This window comes from Muscardinus avellanarius, assembly GCF_963383645.1.
Source record: "Muscardinus avellanarius genome assembly, chromosome: X".
In the NCBI taxonomy this organism is placed as follows: Eukaryota; Metazoa; Chordata; class Mammalia; order Rodentia; family Gliridae; genus Muscardinus; species Muscardinus avellanarius.
Window position 1 is genome coordinate 66,628,164 of NC_137792.1, and position 13,508 is coordinate 66,641,671.

General features: G+C 35.6%; 1 protein-coding gene and 1 pseudogene across 2 annotated transcripts in view; one reads left to right on the top strand and one right to left on the bottom strand.

The window, feature by feature from the left end:
- The window catches only part of ATP11C (ATPase phospholipid transporting 11C (ATP11C blood group)), a gene marked incomplete at both ends in the record, with an annotated part of 220,410 nt that overhangs the window by 110,760 nt on the left and 96,142 nt on the right, over positions 1 to 13,508 (top strand). Inside the window, 2 exons of the mRNA XM_080719070.1 lie at positions 9,215 to 9,304; positions 12,719 to 12,799. Coding sequence (XP_080575196.1) covers positions 9,215 to 9,304; positions 12,719 to 12,799 — 171 coding nt within the window. The remainder of the gene's footprint in view (positions 1 to 9,214; positions 9,305 to 12,718; positions 12,800 to 13,508) is intronic.
- Positions 5,658 to 6,052, bottom strand: LOC308278760 (ubiquitin-conjugating enzyme E2 variant 2-like; annotated as a pseudogene). Its single transcript has one exon. The product of its transcript is annotated as a ubiquitin-conjugating enzyme E2 variant 2-like (transcript).

Consider the following 13,508-nt stretch of genomic DNA (forward strand, 5'->3'; position numbering starts at 1 on the left):
TGATTTTTCTAGGTCTATTAAGAATGGTTTTGGTGTTTTAATAGGAATTGCATTAATTCTATAGATCACTTTTGGCAGAATGGTCATTTTGATGATATTTATTCTGCCTGTCCATCAGCAAGGGTGATTTTCCATCTTCCAAGGTCTTCTTCAATTTTTTTAATGTTTTGTAGTTTTTGTTGTAGACGTCTTTTTCATCTTTGGTTAGGTTTATTTCTAGGTATTTTATTAGTTTTGAGGTTATAGTGAATTGAATTGTTTTCTTTATTTCTTTCATTGTGGATTCATCCTTGGCATAAAGAAAAGCGACTGATTCCTTTAGATTGATTTTGTATCCTGCAACTTTGCTGAATTGGTTAATCAGCTCCATTAGTCTTTTGGTTGAGTTCCTTGGGCCTTCTAGATAAAGGATCATGTCATCTGCAAATAAGGATAGTTTAAATTCTTCTCTTCCTATTTGAATTCCTTTGATTTCCTTCTCATTGCTGTGGCAAGAGTCTCGAGAACTATATTGAAAAGGAGCCGTGATAATGGGCATCCTTGTGTTGTTTCTGATTTTAGAGAAAATTCCTGAATTTTTTTCCCCATTCAAAATGATGTTGGCTTTGAGTTTATTGTATTTTGCCTTGATGTTGAAATACGTTCCTTCTATTCCAAATCTGCAGTGTTGTTTGTTTTTGGTGGTGGTACTTGGGTTCCTGGAAACCTTTCTACCTCCAGGCTACACTCCCAGGCCTATCTTTATATTTTTATTTGGAAATGGGGTCTCTTAAGCCAGCAAGGCTGGCTTCAAACCTGTGCAATCCCCTTGTCTCTGCCTCCCAAGTGAGGGGATTATAAGCGTGCACCACCACACCAGGCAAATCTGCGGTGCTTTTAACAGAAAATGAGTGTTGGATTTTGTCAAATGCTTTTTCAGCATTTATTGATATGATCATGTGGTTTTTGTTCTCACAAGCCTATATCAACCAATAGCAAACAAAGAAATAGAAACAGCAATAAAATTCTGCCATCAAAGAAAAGCCCAGGCCCTGATGTGTTTCCATCTGAATTCTACAAAACCTTCAGTGAAGAACTAATCCCAATACTTCACAAATTGTTCTGGGAAGTTGCAGCAGATGGAATTCTCCCAAATTTCTTCTATGAGGCCAGTATCACATTAATCCCCAAAACAAAGATACCTCAAGAAAGGAATATTACAGACCAATATCCTTGATGTACATAGATACAACAATTCTAAACAAAATACTAGCTATATGCATTCAAAACCATAACAAGAGAATTGTGCATCACAACCAAGTCAGTTTGATCCCAGCAAAGCAAAGCTGGTTCAACATACACAAATTAATACATGTTATTCACCAGCACTATTTTATTATTTTTATTTTGAAACAAGATCTCATTAAGTTGTAAAAGGCCTCACTTAATTCCTCAGACTGGCCACCAACCTGCAATCCTCCTCTCTTAGCCTTCCAAGTACTGTGATTACAAGTTTTGCCAATATTTCTGGCTCAATTTATTCATTTTGAAGGTATACTCATGTTTAAGCTTGTCTTGAATCACAGTTTCAGGCCTAACGTTACACTAGCATTTCTCCTTATATATAAAAAAAATCACAATCAAGCTGGGCCTGATGATGCATGACTGTAATCCCAGTAATTCAGAGATTGAGAAAGGAGAATCATGGTTTCATACCCAGCTTCAGCAACTTAGTAAGACCTTCTTTCAAAGTAAAAAATAAGGTAGGTCAGAGATATAGTACCTCTCATGTCAGTCACTGGTACCTACACACAAAAAATAATCATCACCAGTAGTTTATTTGGCTTATCTTTAACTTTATGAACATGCTTTTTTAATTTTTTTATACTGGAGATTGAACCCAGGGGCGTTGTACCTCTGAAAAAAAAAAACCCCACAACCCTTTTCATTTATTCTTTGAAACAGGTTCTTACTAAGTTGCTGAGGCCAGCCTCCAATCCATAATTCTCCTGTCTCAACCACTGTAGCATGCAACCTTATGCCTGGCTGTGAAAGTGACTAAAGTTTTTAAATTCAGATTCCATTTTTTCCAGCAGCTCTTCTTGTTCCTCATTATGAAGTTATTGTGGAAAAGAACAGTGCTATGTGATGTTGATTATGAAATAAAAGTTGACTACTATGAACCTCAATATTGTATTTAATGCCTACATTGAGAGATGATAATTAAATGGATTTGGTAATTTTGCAGAGTGAATAGTTACTATGATAGAGCTGCTTATTCACAACTGATCTTAAAACTATTTTAATCCATTGCATCCAAACGCTTCTAGTAGTCAGAAATATCAGTCATTCTGATAGTTCAACTGGCTACTCAATTTATTAGTTACTTTAAATGGGTTCTACTTTGTCTTTACCTATTTCGTCTTCTCTTGTGCTATACAGACACATTAAAACATGTTATTTGGAGCTTTAGCCTACCCATTATCATTTTTAATGGTAAACTGAAAGTCTAGGAAACTTCAGATAAAAACAAGATTCTTCATGCTAAACTTTTTTTGTGTGTGTGTGGTACTGGGGTTCCTGGAAACCCTTCTACTTCCGGGCTACACTCCCAGACCTATTTTATATTTTTATTTGGAAACAGGGTCTCTTAAGCCAGCGCTGCTGGCTTCGAACCTGTGCAATCCTCCTGTTTCCTCCTCCCAAGCTTGGGGATTACAAGCATGGGCCACCACGCCCAGCTAAGCACTTTTTGCTAACCACTTTTTCATTAAATTAATGGACTCCTATAGCTGATTCTGTCTTCAGCTCACCTCCTTTAAATTTGGAAATTTGTTTAGTAAAATTACAAGATCATGGATTCAAATTAAATTATGTGGTAGATGTTTGAGTTGGTGGCCCTCTCTACAATTTTTCCTGAGGACATGTTCCATATTTGTTTACATTTTCAAATTTTTTATTGGTGCATTGTAGTCATGCATCCTAATGGAGTACAAGACGGTGGAGGCATACATGCACATTTTACCTACTTAGCCCTTACTCAATTCCAGCTCCATTCCCTCTCCCTCCCTCCTTATGTTTGGCTTAGTGATTGACATTGATATGTTTATTAAAGTACATCATGTGCATTAGAGAATTTCCCTCTCCCCCTCCCATCCCTTCAGTTAGTTCACCTTATTTGCTCATCTGTAGTATCTCTTTCTTTGTCTACAGTTCCTCCTATGACTCATTTTCTCCCTAGCTTCCGCATATTAGGGAGAGATCTAATTTCTTATTTTTTGTGACTGACAAATCTCACTTAGCATAATGTTCTCCAGTTCCATCCATTTCACTGTAAATGACATAATTGTGTTTTGCTTTATGGCTGAATAGAAATCATTTTGTAATCCATTCATCTGTTGATGGACATCTTGGCTGGTTCCTTAGTTTGGCAATGGTGAATTGTGCAGCATGAGCATAAGTACACATGTATTAGTTTGGTAGTTTGATTTCCATTCTTTTGGGTAGATACCCAGAAATGGTATTGCTGGATCATATGGTAAGTTCGTTCCCATTCTTCTGAGGATCCTCCATACTATTTTCCAACGCGGTTGCACTAATTTGTAGTCCCACCAACAGTGTATTAGAGTTTCCACTTCTCCACATCCTTTCCAGAATTTGTTGTTGTGTTTTGAATGATTACCATTCTAGTTGGAGTTAGGTGAGATCTCAGGGTAGTTTAGATTTGCATTTCTCTTGATAGCTAATAATGTTGAGCATTTTTTCATGCATTTATTGGCCATTTAAATTTCTTCCATGAGGTGTCTGTTTAGTTTACTTGCCCATTTTTGATTGGGTTATTGTTTTCTTAGTGCTAAGTTTTTTGAGTTCTCTGTATATTCTAGATATTAGCCCTCTCTCAGAGGAGTAGGTGGCAAAAATCTTCCATTCTGTTGCCTCTCGGTTGAGGTTCTTGATAGTTTCTTTTGCTGTACAAAAGCTCTTCAGTTTATTGCAATCCCATGAATTGATTCGCGTTTTAGTTTCTTGTGCCTTTTTGGTATTGTTGAGAAAGTTTTTACCTGTTCCTATGTGTTGCAGTGTTGGACCTATACCCTATTCAAGGAACCTCAAGGTTTCTGGACTAATTTCCAAGTCTTTGATCCATCTTGCATTGACTCTTGTGCAGGGTGAGAAGGTGGGGTTTATTTCCATTTTTCTGCATATGGTTATCCAGTTTTGCCAACACCATTTGTTGAATAGACTGTCTTCTAGTGTATGTTTTTGGCCCCTTTGTCAAAAATCAATTGGCTATAAGTGTGCAGATTTGTTTCTGAGTCTTCTGTTCTGCTCCATTGGTCTATATATCTGTTTTTCTGCAGGGACCATGCTGATTTTTATTACTATGGCTTTGTAGTATAGTTTAAAGTCAGGTATTGTGATTCCTCCTGCATTATTTTTGTTGCTGAGAAATACTTTGGTTATTCTGGGTTTTTTATTGTTCCATATGAATTTAAGAACTGCTTTTTCTATGTCTGTGAGGAATGACCTTGGTAATTAAATGGGTATTGCATTGAATCTGTAGATCACTTTTGGAAGTATGGCCATTTTGATGATATTTATTCTGCCAATCCATGAACATGGAAGATCTTTCCATCTTCTAAGATCTTCTTTGATTTATTTTTTCAATATTTAATAATTTTCTTTGTAGAGGTCTTTTATCTCTTTGGTTAAGTTTATTCCTAAGTATGTTATTGTTTTGTGGGCTATCCTGAGTGGAAGTGTTTTCTGGATTGCTTTTTTTTTTTTTTTTTTGGTGGTACTGGGGTTCCTGGAAGCCCTTCTACCTCCAGGCTACACTCCCAGACCTATTTTTGCATTTTTATTTGGAAACAGGGTCTCCTAAGCTAGCGCGCGGGGCTAGCTTCGAACCTGCGCGATCCTCCTGTCTCTGCCTCCCAATCGCGGGGATTACAAGCATGCGCCACCACGCCCGGCAGCTGGATTGCTTTTTAAAACTAACTTTAATCTCAAAAGCAAATATTCATACACCTATTTCTTTTTTGTCAACTTAAACTTAAATGCATGGTTTATTAAACAAAGATTATGAACAAATTTTTGCCATGTTTCTTACACATAACACAAGCTCTTAACAGAAATTCACCCATCTCCCAACCATTTTATTATAAATACAAATATCAAATCAATCCTGGACATATTTTGATACTACTGGTATTCAGTACCCACACTGCTTCAACAATTACCACAATTTATGACAATATTCATTGTACCTGTTATGTTAAACAATTTCAACCGTAGTACATTCATTAAGTGAGATGGTTTAATGCAAGACCTTTCTCTTTTTTTTTCCTTGAGATTTTTCTTTTCAGACACATTTCCACTGACATCTGACATTTTTTTTTGCCATGTTTTCTTCTTGCAAACCTGAATTCTATTTCAAGGTTCACATTTAAATGACAGTGCCTTAACAAAAGAAAGAAAAATTGTGCTGGTTTTTTTCTTCTGTTACCTGAAAACATAATCTTTTTATATCTATTAAGTATATTTTTACAAATGTCCAGCTCATGTTTACCAGGTGGCATTTTTATGTGATATGTAGGTATTTTGCATTGTAATATTTAATCAAGATCTCAATATGAGTAGAAGGTTGTTTAAGACAATTGTGAGATCCACTAAAATTAATTGTTGTATGTCTGTCTTTCTGTTGGCTGTGGAAGCTTCATATTTTCTTTGAATATCATTATACATCTTAGCTCATGAAGTAAAACTTTAATGCTATATGAATTTTGCCATTTTGCTAACACTGGTATGCTTTGCACATCCACCTTCTCACTTGAATTATTTATTCCATTCATATTATTTTTTGTTACAAATATAACTGATGGAGGAGCTTTTTTTCATTATTTGTCCTTTGTGGCCCAATAATCATGCATGTCCACCTTTTTAGTGTCATATCTTCCTCATCTTCAAGTCCCCAGCTTACCATGTCATCGCCTACTCCCTTTTGACCTTCTTTAAGTTCTTTCAACAAGCAAAAATTATGAGTAACTTTAACTTCTGTGGAGACTACCATCTTCACCTGTAGCCCAATGCCCCCCACTATTTTTTTACATAATATTACTTTGAGAGGCCACACTTGTATACAAATTGTTTAATTGACTACAAAGCAGATAAAAATGTTTAGAAAGTTTTGGGCATTATTTTGTACAAACAGCTTTAAACGTGTCCTAAATATTGAGATTGCTTTTTAAGTTTATATTTGTATATAAACATAGAATAAAATAGCCATTTACTGAATTCTATGAGAAAGAACTTAAGACTAAAATACTATTTGTGTCTAAAATATCTACTATACACATTTTCTACCTGTGATTAATACTGTTTTGTGGCAACTCACCAAGCCTAAAAGTCCACATTTTAGATAAACAAGTTAATTTGAGCAACTTGGTATATATAGCTATAATTTAATTTCACTTTTAATTAGAAAACTCTAAAAAGTATATTTTACCTGATTAACATCAGAATGTTATACTTGTAGTATATAAAAAGGAATGAAATGAACATTAATATGACTTTTAATTAAATCAGTGGAGTAAATGGCCAGAATGTAAGTTTTAATCAAGATTTCTTGATTAATGGGTATATGGATAAGTTTTTCCATATGACCTTGGACCTTTGATCCTCCTGTCTCAGCCTTCCAAGTACTAAGTTTATAAGTCTGTGCCACTGCACCTAGCCAAATAAAGAGCCTGGCCATATAAAGAGCTTTGGGGTGTAACTAATTGGTAGAACATTTTTGAGGCTCTGCTTTTAATCCGTAGCCCTGCAAAAAAAAATCTTGTGATAGGCAGCTGTGATATGAGCTTATGACACCCTGAGGTCTTCAATAAATAGCTGAAGCCCCAGTGAAGGAGAGAAGCGGGCATATAACAATACCTTCCTATGAAGGACATAACCAGAATTCTTCAAGAAACATCTCATTTAGTAACATAAAACTAGTTGGGTCAGGGATGTAGATGAGTGGTAGAACTAGTGTGCTAGATGTACTGGGTTAGAAAACCAGTACCCCCAAATTTAAAAAAATGGTATATAGTAACAGGGTTTAGAAACAACAGCAACAAAAATGTGTTCTGGGGATTGGACCTATCATGAGCTACACCTTTAGCCTTATTTTATGTTTTGTTTTGAAACAGTCTCACTATGCTGCAAAATTGCTGAGGATTGTCTTGAACCTGGGATCCTCCTGTCTCAGCATCTCAAATACTGTGATTGTAGGCACGTACCTCCATATCTGGTTGTGTCTTTTTGTGTGTATGTGGTACTGGAGATTAAACCCAGAGGAATTCTAACTCTGAGCCCCTGCCCTTTTTTATTTTTTGTTTTGAAATAGATTCTTGCTAAGTTGCTGAGAGTTTCACTAAGTTGCAGAGGCTGCTCTGGATCCTGCGGTCCTATTTTCTCAGCCTCTCAAATATTGGTATTACAGGTGTACACAATGACATCTGGCTCTGTATTCTCTTTTGATGTGTTAACAGTGGACTCCAACTCTTAATACTTAATCTCATTAATTTTTTTTAAATTTGGGAACAGAAGGTCAGTTCACCAGTAGCTCAGTTGTTAGCCTGTTGTTTGAAGTTAGCATACTATTTTAGAAAATTAATCCCAAGTAATTAGGACAATTAAGAGTCAGTCTGGACTCTATTAGCTTCAAAGTGACTGAATCAGTGGTTTGGGGTACTTGTTTTTTTTTTTTAATTTTAGGCCATAAGATACATTGTGAATCTCAGGAAAAGAAGAAAATATGGGATTCTTTTCTCCCAAATAATGGGCATCTCTGTACAATTCTATATGATCCTTTCTGAAGCACTTCCTTGGACCTCAAGGGAAAACCCTTCAGAGTTGGCTTATGGCTTTAATGGAATTGCACCACTGAATATGTTTGCTTCAATTTGTATTCATTCTCATGGTATTCTCTTAATTTGAGCCCATAAGCCTTTTTAAAAAGAGAGGTTAAGCTGGACTTTATAACATACCCTTGTGATTCCAGCACTTGGGAGGCTAAAATAGGAGAGTCACAGGTTTGAGGACAGCCTCAGCAACATAGGGAGATTCTCAGAAACCTAGTGAGACCCTGTTTCAAAATAAAAAAGGGCTGGATGTGTAGCTCAGAGGTAGAATGCCCTAAGATTCGATCTCTAGTACCACCAAATACACACACACACACACACACACACACACACACACACACACACGTAGTAAAGTCCCTTATACTCTGTCGTACTCTGCAACTTAGTGCTGCTTAATCACCTTATTAACGGATATGCTCACATATTATGCAGTTAGTTTGAATGGAGACATTACAAATATAAATTTAGCCTTTTATGTTAAGAAACATTTCTCTCTAGATTAAGAAATATTTCTTCATAGTTTTCAGTCTCTAAGACATCTATAAAATTCCACTTCTTCTAGTGACTTATAAGTGACACAGTCCTTGTTCTCAAGGTTTCAGTAAGAAAGTACATGTGTTATGTTATGTAGCCAATGAATTATTTCTTTCTGTCCATGTTTAATTTGCCATTAAAACATTTCCCAAAACCCAGAGTCCAGAGTGTTATGTTGTTAATTAAAGTGAAAGCCCTCTCTGACTTAGGGTTTTCTGTGTACCCAGGGCTATGTATATTCTTAGTTCTCATGAAGAAGAGAAATACTGGTTGGTACAGAATTTTATCTCTGATGATGATCAGGACTCAAAGTTTATCTGAGCCATGGAAACTAATTTGTTTATTCATTTATCCAAGTAATTATGTAGTTTGTACCAGACACTGTACTAGGTGTTGGGGCAAAATAAACAAGACAAATGGGCAACCTACCCCTGAAGAAATATTGCTTTTTGAGGCAGAAACTATAATACAAATATATATATTCATAAATCACTGTAATGAATGCAATTAAGGAAGTATTACTATAGGATAACAGGGGAGCATATTTCAAGGAACCTATTTTAGATTGGCTTAGAGAAACCAAAAGTAAGGAATTAAATGGCCATTGTAATGCTCAGAGTAAAACTTCATTTTCAAATATACTTATAAATGTATGAATGAGGTTTGAGTTTCAAAGTATTTGACATAATCAATATAATAAATATCAGTTTACATGATAATCTCGACTCCAGTGAGTCATTACTCTTAGGATTTTTCAAGTTTTCTTTCTAATAAATTTTCTTCCTTTCTTGTAGTATACACTTTGGAATTTCCTCCCAAAGAATCTGTTTGAGCAGTTTAGAAGAATTGCAAATTTTTATTTTCTCATCATTTTCCTTGTACAGGTAAGAGCTTCATAAAGAGCTATTCACCTTTGAGAATCTTTATTGTTCAAATAATTTCTAACGTTAAAATGTCCTATGACTAAAAATAGCCGGGAGTGGTGACGTGTGCTTGTAATCCCAGCAATCGGGAGGCTAAGACAGGAGGATTGTGGTTCTCAGACGGCCTCCGCTGCTTAGTGAGGCCCTTTGCAACTCAGTGAGACCCTGTTTTGAAATAAAGAAAAATAAATAGGGCTGGAGGTGTCACTCGGAGGTAAAATGCCCCTGGGTTCCATCCCCAATACCAAAAAAAAATAATGTCCTATGATTAAAAATAAACATGTTGTAGAACTTATTATAACATGATTTTTATGAAGTGGAAATAATTATTTCTTATGATCTATATGATTATATAAATTTCAGAAGTTGTATTTTTATTAGAAAACTTGCTAATTTTATTTCATTGTTACCTTTAAATTTTTATGGATTTTATATTTATTCATTCTAGAAATATATCTCATATACTATTTAAAGTATTTATATGTAAAAAAAACAAAAATACTTTAATAATTTTACTTTGTTAAACACCATTCCAGCCTAATTGAAAACTTAATCACTTATCATCCTGATTTACCAGTTTTGCTCCACCTCACTCTTTCTTCTTTGAAGTGTGAAAGCCTAGTAGATTGATTGGATTTTCTGTGTTGTTTCTACTCTTTTGCATTTAAAATTTTAGACATTTTAAATTGCATGTTCTATTTTATGTCTATAAAGTATTAAAATCTTCATTTCACTGTAATACCCCTTAAGAATTTTACTACAGTAAAGTTACTTTTTTCCTCATCTCATTTTTACATGAAGCATCAAAATCCCAGTGAAATTTCTCAAATGCTTTGTTGTTAAAAGCTTTTATTTATTAATATGGAGACTTTGAGTAAATGACATTATAATTCAATTTATTCCTGCTTCTTAAAACAAGTCTGGGATATAAGAAAGAGCCAATTTCAGTACTGAATTATGGAATATTTGAAAATGAATTCCATTAGATCTATGGTCTGATGTCCTAGAGTAATAAAATAAACTACATAGTGAACCCTGCTTATAAGAGCCATTCTACTTTGTGGGCAGTGCCTTTTAGTTCATTTTAGCAAGTGTATACCAAGTACCTGGTGTGTGCCATGCACAACAAAAACAATAACAGATATAATGAATATCAAGATAGGGCTTTTCTACCCTAAGGAATTTATGTTATTGCTAAGAAGACAGTCCTGTATTCATTTAAGAGAGTAAAAATCATTCAATTACCATGCATAAAATTCTGAATATACAATGGTAATTGTGGCTTTTTTTTTTTTTTTTTTTTACTCAAGAGGAGCTGAAGAATGCTTCAAAAGTAGGCCATACTGAAATGAGTTGTTTTTTTTTTTTAAGAGTTAGTAGATGTTTATTTGGTGAAAAATGCTAGACTAGTATTGGGAATAGGGAAAAGATTGCATGAAGATACAAAGCCTTGTAAAAGCCTCATGTGTGCACTTATCTATGGCAGGAATATATCTAGTTAGAGGTTGGAGATGAGACTTAGTTGTGAAGGCAGATTGAAGTCATAATCACTGCCTTAAATCTGGTTCTCAGTATTTTCAGTATGTTAACATTTCCCCAGGAATATTAACCAGATGCTTGCAAAACCTTTTTTTGTTTGTGGTGCTGGGATTGAACCCAGGACATTCTACCTCTAAGCTATACCCTCAGATCAGACCTTTCTTTATTTTGAAACAATCTCTGGGTTGTTGAAAATCTCCCTGAGGCTATATCCTTGAACCTGTGATCCTCCTGTCTCAGCCTCCCAAGTATTGACTGGGATTATAGGTGTGTGTCACCACGCCTGTCTTAGATGACTTTTTTTTTTTTTTTTTTTTTGCAGTACTGGTGATGGAACCCAGGGGTATTCTACCTCGAAACTATACCTCAGCCCTATTTTTTATTCTTTCTTTTGAAACAAGTTCTCACTATGTTGTGGAGGGCCTCACTATGTAGCTAAGGCTGTGTCAGTGAACTATGATCCTCCTGACTCAGCCTCCCAAGTACTGGGATTACAAGCATGTGCCACCACACTTGGCAAGATGATATCTTTAATCGATACTAATATATAATTCCATATCAGTCTTGCTATTTTTGTTTCCTCAATTGCTTCGGTACTTCTTTTCATGTCTTCTGCTTCCACACTAGTTGAAGCCATCATTTTCGCCTATATTATAGCATTAGCCTACCAAATAGATTAACTCCCTGCCTTCACTCTTGCATTCATTCCCTTCTAGTCCTTTTGCCACGAGACGTTGAAAATAATCTTCTGAAGATGAAATTCTGTTCACATGACATCTCCTTGCCTAAAACCTTGTAGGATTTCCCATTCTTTGTGAAATGAAGAATGAATAAGTTTACTCTTGCCTAATGGGTTCTGCACAGTCTGGTCCCTTCTTCCCTCTCTAGCCCCATTTCACAACACACTGCCTCCTGCCACTGGCTTCTTTTATTTTCTTTTACACATGCCATTGTTCCGCTATCATAGAGACTTTGCATATACTGTTCACTGTACCTGGAAAGCCACCTTTGATATAGGTGACTCCTGTTTGCTCTTCAAATCTCAGCATGTACACATTCAATTTAATGTCTGGTTTACCTTGTGAGCCTCCTGCTGCATGAAGGCAGGGACTTACCTCTATCTTGGATAAAGCAGACCTCTTACAAACAGAACCTTTGACAATGAAATTAACAGGATGACAGAATGCTACTCAACAAATAGGTGATAAATGAATGGATATATTTTAGTAAAGGGGTAAATGTTAATCTAAGTTGAGATAAAACTAAGCCTGAATTTTTAAAAATTAATTAATTAATTTATTTATTTATTTATTTATTTTTGGTGGTACTGGGGTTCCTGGAAGCCCTTCTACCTCCGGGCTACACTACCAGACCTATTTTACACTTTTTTTTTTGGAAACAGGGCCTCTTAAGCCAGCAGGGCTGGCTTTGAACCTGCACAATCCTCCTGTCTCTGCCTCCCAAGTGCAGGAATTACAGGCATGTACCACCATGCCCGGCCTAAGCCTGAATTTTTTTTAAACTTGACTGTTGTGTGGGTTTTGTTTCATTATTTTTATTTTATTTTATTTGGAAACAGGGTCTCACTAAGTTGCTGAGAGCCTCACTAAGTAACTGAGGCTGGCTTCGAACCTGTGCGAGCCTCCTGTCTCAGCCTCCCAAGCACGGGGATTACAAGCATGCGCCACCACGCCTGGCTCATGGGTTTTGTTTTAACAAAAATTAACATTCACCCTGCTACTGGAATGTGTTGTCTGTAGTTCTGTCTGAAATGTTTGTAACTTGTAAATGCTGTATATAGATGGATGGCTAATTTTCAATTTAATTTTTACCTAGGTCACAGTAGACACGCCAACTAGCCCAGTTACCAGTGGACTTCCACTTTTCTTTGTTATAACTGTTACAGCCATCAAGCAGGTAAAATATCTTACTTACACTTATATCTGCACTCCCATCCAGGCTGGTTTAAATTTCATTGTCAAAGGTTCTTTTTCATATTTATATAATATGGCCATTATCCTTATTGGATTTAATTTTTATTTGACTCTCATTGAACACCCAGTTAATAAGACTAAGGCATATACTTAATGTACTTCCTGCTTTCTTTCTCTATATCTGTGTGAGAGTGTGAACATAAAGAATATAGATAGGTAGAAGGTTCATTTCAGTCAGTAAATGTGAAGTGGGATTTTATTGTCTGATAATTGTTCCAGTTTGGTTGATCTGACTGAAACTTTCCTTTCAGTGAATATTTTTTGAAGTTGTTGCATATAGCACAGAACTCAGGAACATAAATACTTAAATTTTATTTACTTTTTTTGATACAGAAGAGGGTAGTATGTAGAAGGGGCATTTATTTTTATTTCTTGTCAGAGCTTATTGCCACAGAGGGCTAAATGGATGTCTCTGAAGTATTTTGATCATTTTGTATGCTGGTGCCTTTGAAAATTTGCAGATGAAATTGAAAATGGAAAGAGAAAGTTGGAGGTGAAGAGGGATGGGTTAACAATCTTTATCATTTGTTGCATTAGTCTACTGCATCTGATTATTTACAAACATACTTTTAGATATTTTATCAAAGCAATTTTTAAAAGTACCCCATGAAAGCTTCCAGAATGAAAGCCTG